This window comes from Phyllostomus discolor, chromosome 8, assembly GCF_004126475.2.
Source record: "Phyllostomus discolor isolate MPI-MPIP mPhyDis1 chromosome 8, mPhyDis1.pri.v3, whole genome shotgun sequence".
NCBI lineage: Eukaryota > Metazoa > Chordata > Mammalia > Chiroptera > Phyllostomidae > Phyllostomus > Phyllostomus discolor.
The window spans coordinates 46,640,447-46,659,666 of record NC_040910.2 but is presented as its reverse complement, the minus strand read 5'-3'; the positions used below and the strand labels follow the sequence as shown (position 1 = coordinate 46,659,666).

Genomic DNA, 19,220 nt, shown 5'->3' with positions numbered 1-19,220 from the left:
TAAAAGATTGTATTTATTTATGTTTTAGAGAGAGGGAAAGGGAAGGAGAAAGGGAAACATCAATGTGGGGGAGAAACATCAATTTGTTGCCTGTCATATGTGCCCTGACCAGGGACCAAACCTGTAACCCAGGCATGTGCCCTGACTGGTAACTGAACCAGCAACACTTTGCTTTGCAGGATGGTACCCAACCACTGAGCCACATCGTTTGGGGTGTCTACTGCTTCTTATTTTTGGCACTTATTCTGATATATTTAATGTCATTCCAGATGAGCCTGTTGTTTAAGTTAATTTCAGATAACTGACTTAAAAGTGACTGCAGTGAGGTTCCTTTCTAGGTACCCAGCAGACCTTGCAAGGACATGCATGCTTGTAAATTAAAACTGGTGACCCTGAATCTATGAATAGACAGTAATTTAAGTTTTCTTATGAGTCATTTCTGATCATGAAAACTGAGGGAATTCCTTTGTTTATAATGAATGACATTGTTCTTTCATACCCCTTTGGTGTTTATGATGAAATTTAGAAAAAGATGAGATATTTTATTTAGGGCAATGGAAAAGTCATGTCTGTAGTATCACTGAAATTGTGTTTTAATTTTAATTTTTAAAAGATTTTATTTATTTATATTTTAGAGCTGGGGGAAGGGGGGAAAAGAATGGGAGGGAGAAAAATGGGAGAGAGAAATATTGATGGGTTGCCTCTTGCATGCCCACAACTGGGGACCTGGCCCACAACCCAGGCATGTGCCCTGACCAGAAATCGAACTGATGACTTTTCAGTTCACAGGCCAGCACTCAATCCACTGAGCCACACCAGCCAGGATATCATCACTGAAGGTTTTGAAGCAGAAACAGTAAGATAATTCCATGAGAAAGCATGACACCTGCTAACCAACCCTTTACTGCTATGACTTCCCGCACATCAACATTGGTATTCATAGATCAGTAAGTAGAGGTACAGCTTGAAAAGAAATTTAATGCACAGTAATGTAAAGTATAATTTAACATTTGTTTAGTCAGAATCAAAGTGTTTGCTAAATCTGTTTATTCAAATTTCTGTTTCTATGTAGATGCCACTAGGAGACATATCTTTGACAAGCAGGTTTTGCCAGTGACTACGATAAGCACTGAGGACATAGAGCTGAATAAGACAACAGCATTCAAATGAGGAAAATAAAACCCAATGTGTTATAAAACAACTAGTATGTTCAAGTCCATGTAAGCAAGAATAGCAGTTAAAGTGTTGATAACAAAAGGAATGACAGACACAACAGTAAAAAACTGTGGTCTCAAATTATCCTCATTTGAAAATTGTAGAAATGGCCTAGTTGCCAACCTTAGCTCTTTTCACCAGAGTGGTAAAACTTACAGCTATTTTATTAGTAAAACTAAGGAATTATTACATGGGTGATATTTTTCATTCTAGAAGAAATTACTCTTAAGCAATCCAAGCAGTTTCATGAGATAGATGGAAATTTCCAAAAATTTCACAAAAGATTGGGAATAAATTTGGAAAAACAGGAAGAAAAAAAATTGATATCAAGGAAAACTATCAGATATCAGAAGAATAAATTTAAAGAAAGTGGTTACTTAAATTGTACAGAGAAATTGAATAAAAATTCTAATAAATAAATGAAAGAAGCAATTTGTGTTTCTACAACCTGATTAAAGAACTGCAAATTCTGACTACAAGGCGTTGGGTCCTATAATAATGGGGACTTCATCAGCCCTAGGACAATTATCCCTTGCTTACCCACCATCCCAAAGAATCTTTTCAGAGCCCCCTTTATGTCTTTGTTCCTGAGGCTGTAGATGAAGGGGTTCAACATAGGTGTGACCACAGTGTACATCACTGAGGCAATTGCACTGGACTGTGAGTTGTGGGTAATAGCAGAGCTGAGATAGACACCTAGGCTTGTACCATAAAATAAGGAGACAACTGAGAGGTGAGATGCACAGGTGGAAAATGCTTTATACTTCCCCTGAGCTGATGGGATTGCTTGTATGGAGGACACTATCTTAGAGTAAGAGTAAAGGATTCCAGCCAGGGGACCACCACCCAATAGGACAGTTAAAAAATATATCACCATGTTGTTAAGAAAGGTGTCAGAACAGGTGAGTTGGACCACCTGAATGAGATCACAGAAAAAATGGGGGATTTCCAAAGCTGTACAGAAGGACAGTCTCAAAACCATTAAGCACTGCATCAAGGAATTCAGGACACTGATGATCCAGGACACCAGAACAAGCAGTCCACAGAGTCGGGGGTTCATAATGACCATGTAGTGCAGGGGGTGACAGATGGCCACGAAGCGGTCATAGGCCATCACAGTCAGGAGAAAGTCATCCAACCCTGCAAAGAGTATGAAAAAATACATCTGTGTGATGCAGCCTGCATAGGTGATGGCTTTGCTCTGTGTCTGGATGTTCAGCAGCATCTTTGGGATGGTGGTGGAGGTGAAACAGATGTCTACCAAGGACAGGTTGGAGAGGAAGAAGTACATGGGGGTGTGCAGGTGGGAGTCTGAGCTGACAGCCAGGATGATGAGCAGGTTTCCCAGCACAGTGATCATGTACATGCAGAGGAACAGGCCAAATAGGAGGGGCTGCAGTTCTGGGTCCTCTGATAGTCCCAGGAGAAGAAATTCTGACACTCTAGTAAGGTTCCCTGAATCCATGTGGTGGAGCTGACTTTGAAGAAGGAGAAAGAGAACAGGAGTAATTTTCATACACACCTGCCTTACTCACACGGCTCTCATGCTGCAGTTTATATTTTGCTGTTCAGAAATTAATTTCATATTTTGGGACCGATCTGTTCTGCTCCAGGAGTTTTCATGTCATCTCAGAGTAGGAATTTTTTTTCCAATCTGTTTTTCTCATAAGGTGCCTGGTATGCTACGGTCTTAATGAGAAATATTTCATGTGTTTCCGGAGTAAAAATTGAGTGCTGACCGTGTTTTTGGCACTGTCTGGGCTGTGAGTGGAGGTGCTGAAGAACGCAATCCCTACACATCAATACTGGGGAAAGAATATGGAAGCAAATAATGGAAATAAATTTAACATTACAGATGGTAACAGATCCTATGGAGAAAATGAAAGCAGGTCTGAAGGAGAAAGTTACTAGGCAGTTCCATTTTTCATGGGTTTTGAGGCAAGACCTGCCAACAAGGTGACATTTGAGCTCAGAACTCAACAGAGAGAGGGAGGGAGATCAAAGTCATGTGGGCAAGTGTGTGCCCAAAGGAGGGAATGGTCAGTGCCAAGGCCTTAGGGAGAAGCTGTGGGGGTTTAGTGATTTAGTCAAAGTTGATAACAGAGTATGTGATGGGCCTTGGTTATCATTTTTTCAGGTTACTTCTAGTCACTGGGTCTCAACCAGAAATGATTTTGCCCCCACGGTATCTGGCAATGCCGGAAGGGATGCTGCTCAACACCTGCAATTCACAAGAAAGTGCCTTTCCCTGACCCCAGCCCCCTCAATTATTTTCCAGCCTCCAAAGTCAACAGTAAGAGGATGAGAAAACCTGTTCTGTGGAAGCACTTCAATCAACTTCAGTATGCCTATGAACCAACAAGGATCCTACCAGAAATGCAGAATGTGATTCAGCAGGTCCTATTGTGCTCAGAGATTCTGCATTTCTGCCAACCTCCCAGGTGGTGTTGACGGGGCAGGTCCTGGTCTGTGGACTGCTCTCTGTGCAGCAAGGCTGTGGTTCTGTGTTAGGGTCAGGTATAGTGTGTTAGGTCTCATGACCCAAGTGGTGTTTTTGCCTGTAGGTTTGAAGGAGTAGTGTATTCACTCCCTCCAGAGACTGTAAATTCTGAATCCCTGAGACAAAATTTCAATGCACTTCTCAAAACGACTTTGTAGTGAGGAGAAAAGAGGCCTCCAAAGATGTTCAATCCTAATCTCCAGTACCATGGAGTGAAATTTTTCTTTTTATAGTAAGGGGGGATGAGGTCAGCAGATGGAACAGGGCTGCTAGTCAGTTGACTTAAAAAAAAAGATTTTATTCATTGATTTTTAGAGGAGAAGGGAGGGAGAAAGAGAGGGAGAGAAATATCAGTGTGTGGTTGCCTTCCCTGGGCTCCCTACTGGGGACCTGGTGGCAACCTAGGCATGTGCCCTGACTGGGAGTTGAATCAGTGACCCTTTGCCTCACAGGCTGGCATTCAATCCACTGAGCCACACCAGCCAGGGCTAATCAGCTGACTTTAAGGTAGAAGATGATCAGGATCATCCAGAGGCACCAAGGTCAGTCAGCACAGTGTTCCCCTAGATGCAGAGAGGGAGACCAGGAGAAAATGCGACACTGCTGGCTTTGACGAAGGAGGAAGGGCCCAGAGACAAGGAATGCAGGTGGTCAGAATACAAAGTGGAGATAAGGAGAAATAGAGTCTCCCCTGAGCCACTAGGAGCAACTCAGTCCTGCAGGCACCTTGAAATTAGCCAGTGAGCCATTCCAGGCTTCTGATATCTGGACTTGTTATAGCACATAATGGTTTCTTTTAAACAGCTACTGTGGGAATATTTACAGCAGCAACAGAATCTAACAATAAACTGTGTGGATGGAACGGAGTTTCAGCTTCTCGATTTATTCATTAGTTTGCTTAGGTAAGGGCATTTTATGTTGAAAACCCACATGAAATAGAAAAGATATTTTAAATTGATTTGCACATTTGCCACCCCGAGAGCTGGTGCAAGGAAGTCCTCATTGCATAAATGTAAACATTGAGAACTATGATGGCTTTGTGTTAGGAAGATTTAAGGTCATACAACGTGTGACCTTAAATAATCCATCACTTAATTGTAAAAAATTTGTTTCTCAGCACCAAGTGCTCGTTGCCTAGAGCTTGGTCAGTCCTCAGTTTATATTCCCCAAGTGCATGACAGAATTTCTCACTCACAAAATAGAATAAAGCCCACTGGGGGAACAGTCTGAGTGTGGGGTAGAAATTCTTATTAAGTGTTCCAACAGAGAAAGTAACTGAGTAACAAATTCTAAAATACACGCAGCCTCACCAGATATGAAATCATTGACATGAAATTATTTAGTGTTCCTTTTTAGACTTATTAAATATTTCTCATGTGAATGCACAGCATGAGAGAAGATACTGCAATGTCTGTCTCACTAACTGCTGCTGCAAGGTGCTGTCTACCTGCCCTGGTTCGATCTTTTCAATGAATACACAACATGCTCAAATGCACTGTGTCCTAGATATTTATTACAGACACTCACTTCACTGCCCTGCTCTCCACCCCTAATACTTTATTCCTTCTCCCTGAATGAGACCGCACATCACGAATGTTTTCATTTCACTGCAACAATTCTGTAGCTCTCACTCATTCTACAGTGTCTTCCAACTGGATTCCCACTCACACCACTTAATTGTCAAACATGGTCCTTCTGTTGCAGACTCAAACAGCATTTAATGTATTACCTAAATTGTTATAAATCAATTACTTGACCGGGAATACAGACATGGTGATCTCTGGTCTTGGGGTCAGCTGATTAGGTTTGCAGTGCCTCAGGGAGAAGTTCTCAGGCTCCAGCCTCTCTGACCCTTTCCTGATGTACCTACCAGGCTCTCAGATCGCCTTGGATGGGTTTTCTGAAAGGAAGATCTCCGTGTGCCAGTCAGAATTGCTCCCTGGATGGTGGGTGATGGACACTGAAGTTTTGTCTCAGCGAAGGCAGCAGGAAGGAGCGAAGCATCAGTTCCTGAGCCAGACTTAGGAATCACAGTGACAACCATGTCCCGTACACCAATGTTGCAAAAGCTTAGGGACTGCACAGGGGAGAGATTTACAGCTCTCTCTATATCTGCCTATCAGACAAATTTCCCTCGTGTTATTCCATCCTCTGAGTATGTGGTTTCCCTCTGGGCCTCTGGAACAAACAGAAAGGAAATTTTTCCTAATGATTCTTTGATCCCAAGAAACCAGGTTGGAAGTCTACTGAATTTAATTTGTATGACTCTTTGTCTTGGATCTCACCTGCTTCCCAGAGGTCTAACCTCCTATTACCTTATTCCCAACCCTGACTTAACATTACCACCAATGTCTGAGACTTAGGAACCCATGAGAAACAGGTCTCATTGACCCTTAAAGCACTGATTTGTGGTGGGGACACAACCCTGATGTCTGCAGAGCGTTGCTATCCCCCTCAATGAGGGGGGAGCTGGGTTCTTTGACGTGCAGTCCTGCCCACCACACTCTTTTCCACACTCTGACACATCTGCCAAAATAATTAGGGATTTTGTACATATTTCATAAACTCAGAGCTGTCATTAAGTGCATCATTATAAAACATCTGTGAATGATAAGAGTTATGTTTTGATAGTTTAATGCCAAGTTAACTGAACTTAGTAACTTATAGACATTGTCTGATTTAATTTTTTGAAAAGCCCATTCTATGAGGTATTACTATTATGAACTTCATTCCCACTTTCAGAAATCAGCCTTTAAGGGGTTTATAGTTTGCTCAAAGCTATGAACTAAGTGTGCTCAAAGTTATGATGTAAGTGAGAGATGGGCCTTGTCAGGTTGCTTCCAGTTTTCAAACTCTGGGCCAGTGGTTCTCTACATGAGATGATTTTGCCCCTGGATGTACTTGGCAATGTGTGGGGGGAGGCTGCTCAGCACCCACACTACCCAACAGAAATAATGATCCCACCCCTATTGTCAACATGAGTAGGTGAGAAAGCCTAGTCTAGATCACCTCTCCTCCAACTTCAAGGTGCATATAAGTCACTCAGGCTTATAGTTCAAATGCAGGTCCTGGTGGGCCCAGAGGTTCTTTGAATCAAATGAGTTCTCAGGCAGTGCCAATGCTGCAGGTGCTGGTCTGTGGACCATACTTTGTAGTAAGGTTGAACCTGTGTTAGAGTCAGGTATAAGTGGTTTTGGGTCTTCAGAACTGAAAATCATTTTGCATGTATAGTGCATACTCACTCATTCCGAAGCTGTTATAAATTCATTGTTTAATTATTTTATATAAGGATTAATGAATGACATCATATAATATACTTCTGAAAAATACTTCATTTGATTCATTTAAGTAAGGGCCCTTGTGTGACATCATAGAACATATTATTGAAAAACATTTTATAGTAGGCAGAATAAGAGCCTCCGAAGACATCCACATCATAATCCCCAGAAACTATGTAACTTTTCATTGCAAGGCAGAATTAAAGTAGCACATGGGCTAGTTTGGCTCATTGACTAATTTTAACATAAGATGGGAAGGTTGGTGTGCTTGAAGTTGTTCCAGAGGCTCCTTGTGCTATCCTCATGTTTTTAGATTCTTTTTTTGTTCTGACTGAGTGTTTTTTCTTCCTTATATTTCAAGTCACTGATTTGATTCTCGGCTTCACTGACACTAGTGTTGATTTTCTGTCAATCATCCTTTATTTCAGTTAGTGAATTCTTCATTTCTGACTGCCTCCCTTTTATACAGTTGAGGTCCTAAGTTCATTGAGCATCCTTATACCCCGTGTTTTCAACTCTGCATCTAGTAGATTGTTTGTATCGACTTTGTTGAGTTCTTTTTCTGGAGTTTTGTTCTGTTCTTTCATCTGGGCCATGTTTCTTTGCTTTGTATCAAGGAATCCAGGGCACTTATTTCACAGATATACAACAAACGTTTCAAAAATTTATATGGAACCATAAATGACCCTGAGTAACTGCAGCAATTTGGAGAAAGAAGAACAAAGTAGGAGGGATCACAATACCTGACAAGAAAATATTACAAGACCAGGGTAATCAGAATGTCTGGTATTGGCATAAGAACAAACACATAGATCGATGGAACAGAATACAGATCCAGGAAAGAAACCAATGTCTCTATGTTCAATTAATATATATTTTTAAAATATATTTTATTGATTATGCTATTACAGTTGTCCCATTTCCACCCCCCCTTCACTTCTCTCCTCCCTGCACACCACCTTCCACCCACGTTCCCCCTCTTTAGTTCATGTCCATGGGTCATACATATAAGTTCTTTGGCTTCTACATTTCCTATACTATTCTTACCCTCCCACTCCCCTATTGATAACCCTCCATGTGATCTCCATTTCTGTGGTTCTGTTCCTCTTCTAGTTGTTTGCTTAGTTTGCTTTTACTTTTGCTTTAGGTGTGGATGTTAATAATTATGAGTTTGTTGTCATTTTACTGTTCATGTTTTTATCTTCTTTTTCTTAGATAAGTCCCTTTAACATTTCATATAATGAGGGCTGGGTGATGATGAACTCCTTGAAATTGACCTTATGTGGGATGCATTTTATCTCCCTTTGCATTCTAAACGAAAGCTTTGCTGGATAGAGCAATCTGGGATGTAGGTCCTTGCCTTTCGTGACTTGGAATACTTCTTTCCAGCGCCTTCTTGCCTGCAAGGTCTCTTTTGAGAAATCAGCTGACAGTCTGATGGGAACTCCTTCGTAGGTAACTGTCTCCTTATCTCTTGCTGCTTCTAGGATTCTCTCCTTCATTTTTACCTTGGCTAATGTAATTGTGATGTGCCTTGGTGAGCTCTTCCTTGAGTCTAACTTCTTTGGGACACTGTGAGCTTCCTGGACTTCCTGGAAATCTATTTCCTTTGCCAGAATGGGGAAGTTCTTCTTCATTATTTGTTCAAGGAAGTTTTTAATTTCTTGTTCTTTCTCTTCTCCTTCTGGCAGCTCTATGATTCAGATGTTGGAGCATTTAAAGATGTCTCGGAGGTTCCTAAGCCTCTCCTCCTTTTTTTAAAGTCTTGTTTCTTCATTCTGTTCTGGTTGGATGTTTCTTTCTTTCCTCTGCTCCAAACCATTGATTTGAGTCCTGGTTTTCTTCCATTCATTGTTGGTTCCCTGCAGATTTTTCTTTATTTCACATGATGCAACCATCATTGCTGCCTGTGTCTTTTTTATGCTGTTGGATATCCAGTGAGGTCCGGGAGCATCTTGATAACCAGTGTTTGGAAGTGTGCATCTGATAGTTTGGCTATCTCTTCATTGCTTAATTGTATTTTTTCTGGAGCTTTGATCTGTTCTTTCATTTTGGCCATTTGTTTTTGGTCGTGGTGTGCCTATTAGGTAGTAAGGGGTGGATCTTTCGGTGTTCGCTAGGGTGAGGCAACCCTCATCCCTGTGTTGTGATGCTGTATGTGGGGGATGGGTCTGAGGGGGAACAATGCCACTTGTTAAGCTCTCTGCCGGTTTTCAGCCACTTACCCCACTGCCCACAATCAAATCGGGACCTTCTGATGCTGATTTCTGGGTGGCTGGGCTTGTGCACATTCTAGAACCCTGTGGGTCTCTCCAGCAAACTCTCCTGTGAAGCTGGGAGTTTCTCCCACTGACACCTCAAGCCCAACAGGTGTTTTCAGTCAGAGGTGAAGGCTTTATTTCCCTGTGCTGGAGCCCTGGGTTTCCCAGTATGTCTTGCTCCCTAGTTGTCCCTCCCAGTTTCTGCATGTGAATATGGGACTGCCCAGTCTTCAAGTCCTCACCTCGTCCAGGTCCTCCAGGTGCCACCTTGCTGCAAGGCCTCTCTGCCCAGCTGCACATCTCTGCCCCTCCTACTGGTCTGGATGAATGTTTCTTCTTTAACTCCTTGGTTGTCAGACTTCCATGCAGTTCAATTTTCTGTCAATTCTGGTTGTTTTTTTGTTTTTAAATTTGTTGTTGTCCTTCTTTTGGTTTTGTGAAGAGGCACAGTGTGTCTACCTACACCTCCATCACGGGGGACTTATTCTTATAGCCTAAGTCATACATTAGTAAAACATTTCCAAAAAATAAGAACAGTAGAATACTTAGGGTGTCCTCTTTGAGGGACTATTTTCGGCCTGGAAAAGTCTTCAACAGGATGACACCTTTTCAATCAGAAGGGCAGTGCCAAATATTATATGTCCTATGTTTTTTCACACACATACATACCTATAATAAAAAGTAATTTATAAATTAGCACAGTAAGAGACGAACAATAACTAAAAATAAAATAAAACATTTACAATGGAATACTGTAATAAAAGTTATGTGAATGGCTTGGGGCCATTGTTAAGTAAAGTAAGGGTGACTCGAACACAAACACTGTGATACCACAACAGTCAATTTGATCACGGAGACAGCTACTAAGTGACGAACCGACAGGGAGTGACTACAGCCTGGAGATGCTGCACGAAGAGATGGTTCACATCCTGGGCAGGATGGAGTGGCATGGCATGAGATCTAATCATACTAGTCAGAATGGAGCATGATTTAAAACTTAGGGATTATTTATTTGTGGAATTTGTTATTTAATATCTTGGGCCATGGTTGGCCACAGGTAACTAAACCCACAAATAGTGAAACTGCAGAAAAGGAGGACCATCGCACTGAGGGTTTGTGGCCATCCATGTATGGACATCCTTGTTGGTGTGAGTGTGTGCTTTTCCCCAGCCACCTTGGATGTCACAGAGAATGGCAGTAGTTGCCTGTTTAAAAAATGCTCTACAAAACTATACATGTTTAATGCATGTAATTTTATGAGTTTGGGCATAGGTAAACACCTGTGATACCATCACCACTATCGAGGTAGTAGACATATCTAACGCCTCCTAAATTTGCCTTGTGTTCCTTTTTTGATGGTAAAATGTTTAACATGAGATCTGCCCTCTCAACAAGTTTTGAAGTGTACGATACCATATTGTTAACTACGCTGCACAGCAAATCTCTAGAACTTGTACAGGATCATCGATGAGTCTGAGAAGCACAATATAGGGACTGACAGCTGAGAGCTCACAGGGCTCAGAACAACTCCTCACCACACCATTTCATTTGTTAATAAGGACATAGGCTAAACCATTTTATTTTATAATGGCTTGTTATGCAGCATTAGCTAGCTGATATAGTAATCCATGTGAACAGAACTGAGGGCAATTGTAATAATCTGCTACTTCTTATTTTTAAAAGATTGTATTTATTTATGTTTTAGAGAGAGGGAAAGGGAAGGAGAAAGGGAAACATCAATGTGGGGGAGAAACATCAATTTGTTGCCTGTCATATGTGCCCTGACCAGGGACCAAACCTGCAACCCAGGCATGTGCCCTGAGTGGTAACTGAACCAGCAACACTTTGCTTTGCAGGATGGTGCCCAACCACTGAGCCACATCGTTTGGGGTGTCTACTGCTTCTTATTTTTGGCACTTATTCTGATATATTTAATGTCATTCCAGATGAGCCTGTTGTTTAAGTTAATTTCAGATAACTGACTTAAAAGTGACTGCAGTGAGGTTCCTTTCTAGGTACCCAGCAGACCTTGCAAGGACATGCATGCTTGTAAATTAAAACTGGTGACCCTGAATCTATGAGTAGGCAGTAATTTAAGTTTTCTTATGAGTCATTTCTGATCATGAAAACTGAGGAAATTCCTTTGTTTATAATGAATGACATTGTTCATTCATACCCCTTTGGTGTTTATGATGAAATTTAGAAAAAGATGAGATATTTTATTTAGGGCATGGAAAAGTCATGTCTGTAGTATCACTGAAATTGTGTTTTAATTTTAATTTTTAAAAGATTTTATTTATTTATATTTTAGAGCTGGGGGAAGGGAGGAGAAAGAATGGGAGGGAGAAAAATGGGAGAGAGAAATATTGATGGGTTGCCTCTTGCATGCCCCCAACTGGGGACCTGACCCACAACCCAGGCAAGTGCCCTGACCAGAAATCGAACTGATGACTTTTCAGTTCACAGGCCAGCACTCAATCCACTGAGCCACATCAGCCAGGGTATCATCACTGAAGGTTTTGAAGCAGAAACAGTAAGATAATTCCATGAGAAAGCATGACACCTGCTAACCAATCCTTTACTGCTATGACTTCCCCCACATCAACATTGGTATTCATACATCAGTAAGTAGAGGTACAGCTTGAAAAGAAATTTAATGCACAGTAATGTAAAGTATAATTTAACATTTGTTTAGTCAGAATCAAAGTGTTTGCTAAATCTGTTTATTCAAATTTCTGTTTCTATGTAGATGCCACTAGGAGACACATCTTTGACAAGCAGGTTTTGCCAGTGACTACGATAAGCAATGAGGACATAGAACTGAATAAGAGAACAGCATTCAAATGAGGAAAATAAAACCCAATGTGTTATGAAATAAGCTAGTATGTTCAAGTCCATGTAAGCAAGTATAGCAGTTAAAGTGTTGATAACAAAAGGAATGACAGACACAAAAGTAAAAAACTGTGGTCTCAAATTATCCTCATTTGAAAATTATAGAAATGGCCTAGTTGCCAAGCTTAGCTTGTTCTTTCAAGTGGTAAAACTTATAGCTATTTTATTAGTAAAACTAAGGAGATACTACATGGGTGATATTTTTCATTCTAGAAGAAATTACTCTTAAGCAATCCAAGCAGTTTCATGAGATAAATGAAAACTTCCAAAAATTTCATATCCAAGATTGGGAATAAATTTGGAAAACAGGAAGAAAAAAATTGATATCAAGGAAAACTATCAGATATCAGAAGAATAAATTTAAAGAAAGTGGTTACTTAAATTGCACAGAGAAATTGAATAAAAATTCTAATAAATAAATGAAAGAAGCAATTTGTGTTTCTACAACCTGATTAAAGAACTGCAAATTCTGACTACAAGGCTTTGGGTCCTATAATAATGGGGACTTCATCAGCCCTAGGACAATTGTCCCTTGCTTACCCACCATCCCAAAGAATCTTTTCAGAGCCCCCTTTATGTCTTTGTTCCTGAGGCTGTAGATGAAGGGGTTCAACATAGGTGTGACCACAGTGTACATCACTGAGGCAATTGCACTGGACTGTGAGTTGTGGGTAATAGCAGAGCTGAGATACACACCTAGGCTTGTACCATAAAATAAGGAGACAACTGAGAGGTGAGATGCACAGGTGGAAAATGCTTTATGCTTCCCCTGAGCTGATGGGATTGCTTGTATGGAGGACACTATCTTAGAGTAAGAGTAAAGGATTCCAGCCAGGGGACCACCAGCCAGTAGCACTGCTAAAAAATACATCACCATGTTGTTAAGAAAGGTGTCAGAACAGGCAAGTTGGGTCATCTGACTGAGTTCACAGAAAAAGTGGGGGATTTCCAAAGCCATACAGAAGGACAGTCTCAAAACCATTAAGCAAAGCAGCAAGGAATTCAGGACACTGATGATCCAGGACACCAGAACAAGCAGTCCACAGAGTCGGGGGTTCATAATGACCATGTAGTGCAGGGGGTGACAGATGGCCACGAAGCGGTCATAGGCCATCACAGTCAGGAGAAAGTCATCCAACCCTGCAAAGAGTATGAAAAAATACATCTGTGTGATGCAGCCTGCATAGGTGATGGCTTTGCTCTGTGTCTGGATGTTCAGCAGCATCTTTGGGATGGTGGTGGAGGTGAAACAGATGTCTACCAAGGACATGTTGGAGAGGAAGAAGTACATGGGGGTGTGCAGGTGGGAGTCTGAGCTGACAGCCAGGATGATGAGCAGGTTTCCCAGCACAGTGATCAGGTACATGCAGAGGAACAGGCCAAATAGGAGGGGCTGCAGTTCTGGGTCCTCTGATAGTCCCAGGAGAAGAAATTCTGACACTCTAGTAAGGTTCCCTGAATCCATGTGGTGGAGCTGACTTTGAAGAAGGAGAAAGAGAACAGGAGTAATTTTCATACACACCTGCCTTACTCACACAGCTCCAATGCTGCAGTTTATATTTTGCTGTTCAGAAATTAATTTCATATTTTGGGACAGATCTGTTCTGCTTCAGGAGTTTTCATGTCATCTCAGAGTAGGAATTTTTGTTCCAATCTGTTTTGTTCCAATCTGTTTTTCTCCCTCCTGTGTGGTTACTGTCAATTTGTTCTTTGTTTCAATGTCTCTAGTGTATTTTGTTGCTTCTTTGCTTTGTTGATTAGGTTGGAGTTGTAGGTGAGATCATATGGTATTTCTCTCTCACCACCTGGCTTACTTCAGTTAGCATAATGTTCTCCAGTTCCATCCATTTCTTTCTGCTGTGTAGTATTCTGAAGTTTTAATGAGAAATATGTCACGTATCAGGAATACAAACTGAGTGCTGACCGTGCTTTTGGCACTGTCTGGGCTGTGAGTGGAGGTGCTGAAGAACGCAATCTCTACACATCAATACTGGGGAAAGAATATGGAAGCAAATAATGGAAATACATTTAACATTACAGATGGTAACAGATCCTATGGAGAAAATGAAAGCAGGTCTAAAGGAGAAAGTTACCAGGCTGTTCCATTTTTCATGGGTTTTTAGGCAAGACCTGCCAACAAGGTGACATTTGAGCTCAGAACTCAACAGAGAGAGGGGGGGAGATCAAAGTCATGTGGGCAAGTGTGTGCCCAAAGGAGGGAATGGTCAGTGCCAAGGCCTTAGGGAGAAGCTGTGGGGGTTTAGTGATTTATTCAAAGTTGATAACAGAGTATGTGATGGGCCTTGGTTATCATTTTTTCAGGTTACTTCTAGTCACTGGGTCTCAACCAGAAGTGATTTTGTCCCCACAGTATCTGGCAATGCCTGAAGGGATACTGCTCAACACCTGCAATTCACAAGAAAGTGCCTTTCCCTGACCCCAGCCCCCTCAATTATTTTCCAGCCTCCAAAGTCAATAGTAAGAGGGTGAGAAAACCTGTTCTGTGGAAGCACTTCAATCAACTTCAGTATGCCTATGAACCAACAAGGATCCTACCAGAAATGCAGAATGTGATTCAGCAGGTCCTATTGTGCTCAGAGATTCTGCATTTCTGCCAACCTCCCAGGTGGTGCTGACGGGGCAGGTCCTGGTCTGTGGACTGCTCTCTGTGCAGCAAGGCTGTGGTTCTGTGTTAGGGACAGGTATAGTGTGTTAGGTCTCATGACCCAAGTAGTGTTTTTGCCTGTAGTTTTGAAGGAGTAGTGTATCCACTCCCTCCAGAGACTGTAAATTTTGAATCCCTGAGACAAAATTTCAATGCACTTCTGAAAACGACTTTGTAGTGAGTAGAAAAAAGGCCTCCAAAGATGTCCAAATCCTTATCTCCAACACCTTGGAGTGATTTCTTTTTTTTATAGTAAGGGTGGATGAGGTCAGCAGATGGAACAGGGCTGCTAATCAGTTGACTTAAAAAAAAATTTTATTCATTGATTTTTAGAGGAGAAGGGAGGGAAAAAGAGAGGGAGAGAAATATCAGTGTGTGGTTGCCTTTCCTGTGCTCCCTACTGGGGACCTGGTGGCAACCTAGGCATGTGCCCTGACTGGGAGTTGAATCAGTGACCCTTTGCCTCACAGGCTGGCACTCAATCCACTGAGCCACACCAGCCAGGGCTAATCAGCTGACTTTAAGGTAGAAGATGATCAGGATCATCCAGAGGCACTAAGGTCAGTCAGCACAATGCTCCCCTAGATGCAGAGAGGGAGACCAGGAGAAAATGCAACACTGCTGGCTTTGACGAAGGAGGAAGGGCCCAGAGACAAGGAATGCAGGTGGTCAGAATACAAAGTGGAGATAAGGAGAAAACAGAGTCTCCCCTGAGCCACTAGGAGCAACTCAGTCCTGCAGGCACCTTGAGATTAGCCAGTGAGCCATTCCAGGGTTCTGATATCTGGACTTGTTATAGCACATAATGGTTTCTTTTAAACAGCTACTGTGGGAATATTTACAGCAGCAACAGAATCTAACAATAAACTGTGTTGATGGAACGGAGTTTCAGCTTCTCAATTTATTCATTAGTTTGCTTAGGTAAGGGCATTTTATGTTGAAAACCCACATGAAATAGAAAAGATATGTTAAATTGATTTGCACATTTGCCACCCCAAGAGCTGGTGCAAGGAAGTCCTCATTGCATAAATGTAAACATTGAGAACTATGATGGCTTTGTGTTAGGAAGATTTAAGGTCATACAAAGTGTGACCTTAAATAATCCATCACTTAATTGTAAAAAATTTGTTTCTCAGCACCAAGTGCTCGTTGCCTAGAGCTTGGTCAGTCCTCAGTTTATAGTCCCCAAGTGCATGACAGAATTTCTCACTCACAAAATAGAATAAAGCCCACTGGGGGAACAGTCTGAGTGTGGGGTAGAAATTCTTATTAAGTGTTCCAACAGAGAAAGTAACTGAGTAACAAATTCTAAAATACACGCAGCCTCACCAGATATGAAATCATTGACATGAAATTATTTAGTGTTCCTTTTTAGACTTATTAAATATTTCTCATGTGAATACACAGCATGAGAGAAGATACTGCAATGTCTGTCTCACTAACTGCTGCTGCAAGGTGCTGTCTACCTGCCCTGGTTCGATCTTTTCAATGAATACACAACATGCTCAAATGCACTGTGTCCTAGATATTTATTACAGACACTCACTTCACTGCCCTGCTCTCCACCCCTAATACTTTATTCCTTCTCCCTGAATGAGACCGCACATCACGAATGTTTTCATTTCACTGCAACAATTCTGTAGCTCTCACTCATTCTACAGTGTCTTCCAACTGGATTCCCACTCACACCACTTAATTGTCAAACATGGTCCTTCTGTTGCAGACTCAAACAGCATTTAATGTATTACCTAAATTGTTATAAATCAATTACTTGACCGGGAATACAGACATGGTGATCTCTGGTCTTGGGGTCAGCTGATTAGGTTTGCAGTGCCTCAGGGAGAAGTTCTCAGGCTCCAGCCTCTCTGACCCTTTCCTGATGTACCTACCAGGCTCTCAGATCGCCTTGGATGGGTTTTCTGAAAGGAAGATCTCCGTGTGCCAGTCAGAATTGCTCCCTGGATGGTGGGTGATGGACACTGAAGTTTTGTCTCAGCGAAGGCAGCAGGAAGGAGCGAAGCATCAGTTCCTGAGCCAGACTTAGGAATCACAGTGACAACCATGTCCCGTACACCAATGTTGCAAAAGCTTAGGGACTGCACAGGGGAGAGATTTACAGCTCTCTCTATATCTGCCTATCAGACAAATTTCCCTCGTGTTATTCCATCCTCTGAGTATGTGGTTTCCCTCTGGGCCTCTGGAACAAACAGAAAGGAAATTTTTCCTAATGATTCTTTGATCCCAAGAAACCAGGTTGGAAGTCTACTGAATTTAATTTGTATGACTCTTTGTCTTGGATCTCACCTGCTTCCCAGAGGTCTAACCTCCTGTTACCTTATTCCCAACCCTGACTTAACATTACCACCAATGTCTGAGATTAAGGAACCCATGAGAAACAGGTCTCATTGACCCTTAAGGCACTGATTTGTGGTGGGGACACAACCCTGATGTCTGCAGAGCGTTGCTATCCCCCTTCAATGAGGGGGGAGCTGGGTTCTTTGACGTGCAGTCCTGCCCACCACACTCTTTTCCACACTCTGACACATCTGCCAAAATAATTAGGGATTTTGTACATATTTCATAAACTCAGAGCTGTCATTAAGTGCATCATTATGAAACATCTGTGAATGATAAGAGTTATGTTTTGATAGTTTAATGCCAAGTTAACTGAACTTAGTAACTTATAGACATTGTCTGATTTAATTTTTTGAAAAGCCCATTCTATGAGGTATTACTATTATGAACTTCATTCTCACTTTCAGAAATCAGCCTTTAAGGGGTTTATAGTTTGCTCAAAGCTATGAACTAAGTGTGCTCAAAGTTATGATGTAAGTGAGAGATGGGCCTTGTCAGGTTGCTTCCAGTTTTCAAACTCTGGGCCAGTGGTTCTCTACATGAGATGATTTTGCCCCTGGATGTACTTGGCAATGTGTGGGGGGAGGCTGCTCAGCACCCACACTACCCAACAGAAATAATGATCCCACCCCTATTGTCAACATGAGTAGGTGAGAAAGCCTAGTCTAGATCACCTCTCCTCCAACTTCAAGGTGCATATAAGTCACTCAGGCTTATAGTTCAAATGCAGGTCCTGGTGGGCCCAGAGGTTCTTTGAATCAAATGAGTTCTCAGGCAGTGCCAATGCTGCAGGTGCTGGTCTGTGGACCATACTTTGTAGTAAGGTTGAACCTGTGTTAGAGTCAGGTATAAGTGGTTTTGGGTCTTCAGAACTGAAAATCATTTTGCATGTATAGTGCATACTCACTCATTCCGAAGCTGTTATAAATTCATTGTTTAATTATTTTATATAAGGATTAATGAATGACATCATATAATATACTTCTGAAAAATACTTCATTTGATTCATTTAAGTAAGGGCCCTTGTGTGACATCATAGAACATATTATTGAAAAACATTTTATAGTAGGCAGAATAAGAGCCTCCGAAGACATCCACATCATAATCCCCAGAAACTATGTAACTTTTCATTGCAAGGCAGAATTAAAGTAGCACATGGGCTAGTTTGGCTCATTGACTAATTTTAACATAAGATGGGAAGGTTGGTGTGCTTGAAGTTGTTCCAGAGGCTCCTTGTGCTATCCTCATGTTTTTAGATTCTTTTTTTGTTCTGACTGAGTGTTTTTTCTTCCTTATATTTCAAGTCACTGATTTGATTCTCGGCTTCACTGACACTAGTGTTGATTTTCTGTCAATCATCCTTTATTTCAGTTAGTGAATTCTTCATTTCTGACTGCCTCTCTTTTTATACAGTTGAGGTCCTAAGTTCATTGAGCATCCTTATACCCCGTGTTTTCAACTCTGCATCTAGTAGATTGTTTGTATCGACTTTGTTGAGTTCTTTTTCTGGAGTTTTGTTCTGTTCTTTCATCTGGGCCATGTTTCTTTGCTTTGTATCAAGGAATCCAGGGCACTTGTTTCACAGATACACAACAAACGTTTCAAAAATCTATATGGAACCATAAATGACCCTGAGTAACTGCAGCAATTTGGAGAAAGAAGAATAAAGTAGGAGGGATCACAATACCTGACAAGAAAATATTACAAGACCAGGGTAATCAGAACAGTCTCGTATTGGCATAAGAACAAACACATAGATTGATGGAACAGAATACAGATGTGGGAAAGAAACCAATGTCTCTATGGTCAATTAATATATATTTTCAAAATATATTTTATTGATTATGCTATTACAGTTGCTCCATTTCCCCCCCTTCACTTCCCTCCTCCCTGCACACCACCTTCCACCCTCATTCCCCCTCTTTAGTTCATGTCCATGGGTCATACATATAAGTTCTTTGGCCTCTACATTTCCTATACTATTCTTACCCTCCCACTCCCCTGTTGATAACCCTCCATGTGATCTCCATTTCTGTCGTTCTGTTCCTCTTCTA

At 41.5% G+C, this 19,220-nt stretch overlaps 2 protein-coding genes across 2 annotated transcripts; both read right to left on the bottom strand.

Moving 5' to 3' along the window:
* Positions 1-1,705: 1,705 nt before the first annotated feature.
* LOC114503715 (olfactory receptor 7A10-like) lies at positions 1,706-5,781 on the bottom strand. Its single transcript, XM_028521350.2, has 2 exons — positions 5,586-5,781; positions 1,706-2,693 (listed from the first exon to the last, which is right to left on the bottom strand). Exon 2 carries the CDS (start codon positions 2,678-2,680, stop codon positions 1,706-1,708), a length of 975 nt encoding a protein of 324 aa, XP_028377151.1. The 5' UTR covers positions 2,681-2,693; positions 5,586-5,781.
* A 6,393-nt stretch (positions 5,782-12,174) lies between these two features.
* On the bottom strand, positions 12,175-16,896 carry LOC114503714 (olfactory receptor 7A10-like). The gene is made up of 2 exons (XM_028521349.2): positions 16,701-16,896; positions 12,175-13,624 (listed from the first exon to the last, which is right to left on the bottom strand). Exon 2 carries the CDS (start codon positions 13,609-13,611, stop codon positions 12,637-12,639), a length of 975 nt encoding a protein of 324 aa, XP_028377150.1. The 5' UTR covers positions 13,612-13,624; positions 16,701-16,896; the 3' UTR covers positions 12,175-12,636.
* Between the last annotated feature and the right edge of the window lie 2,324 nt (positions 16,897-19,220).

Coding starts and splice junctions, on each gene's coding strand:
- LOC114503715 (XM_028521350.2), bottom strand. CDS start 2,680: ATGGATTCAGGGAACCTTACTAGAGTGTCAGAATTTCTTCTCCTGGGA.
- LOC114503714 (XM_028521349.2), bottom strand. CDS start 13,611: ATGGATTCAGGGAACCTTACTAGAGTGTCAGAATTTCTTCTCCTGGGA.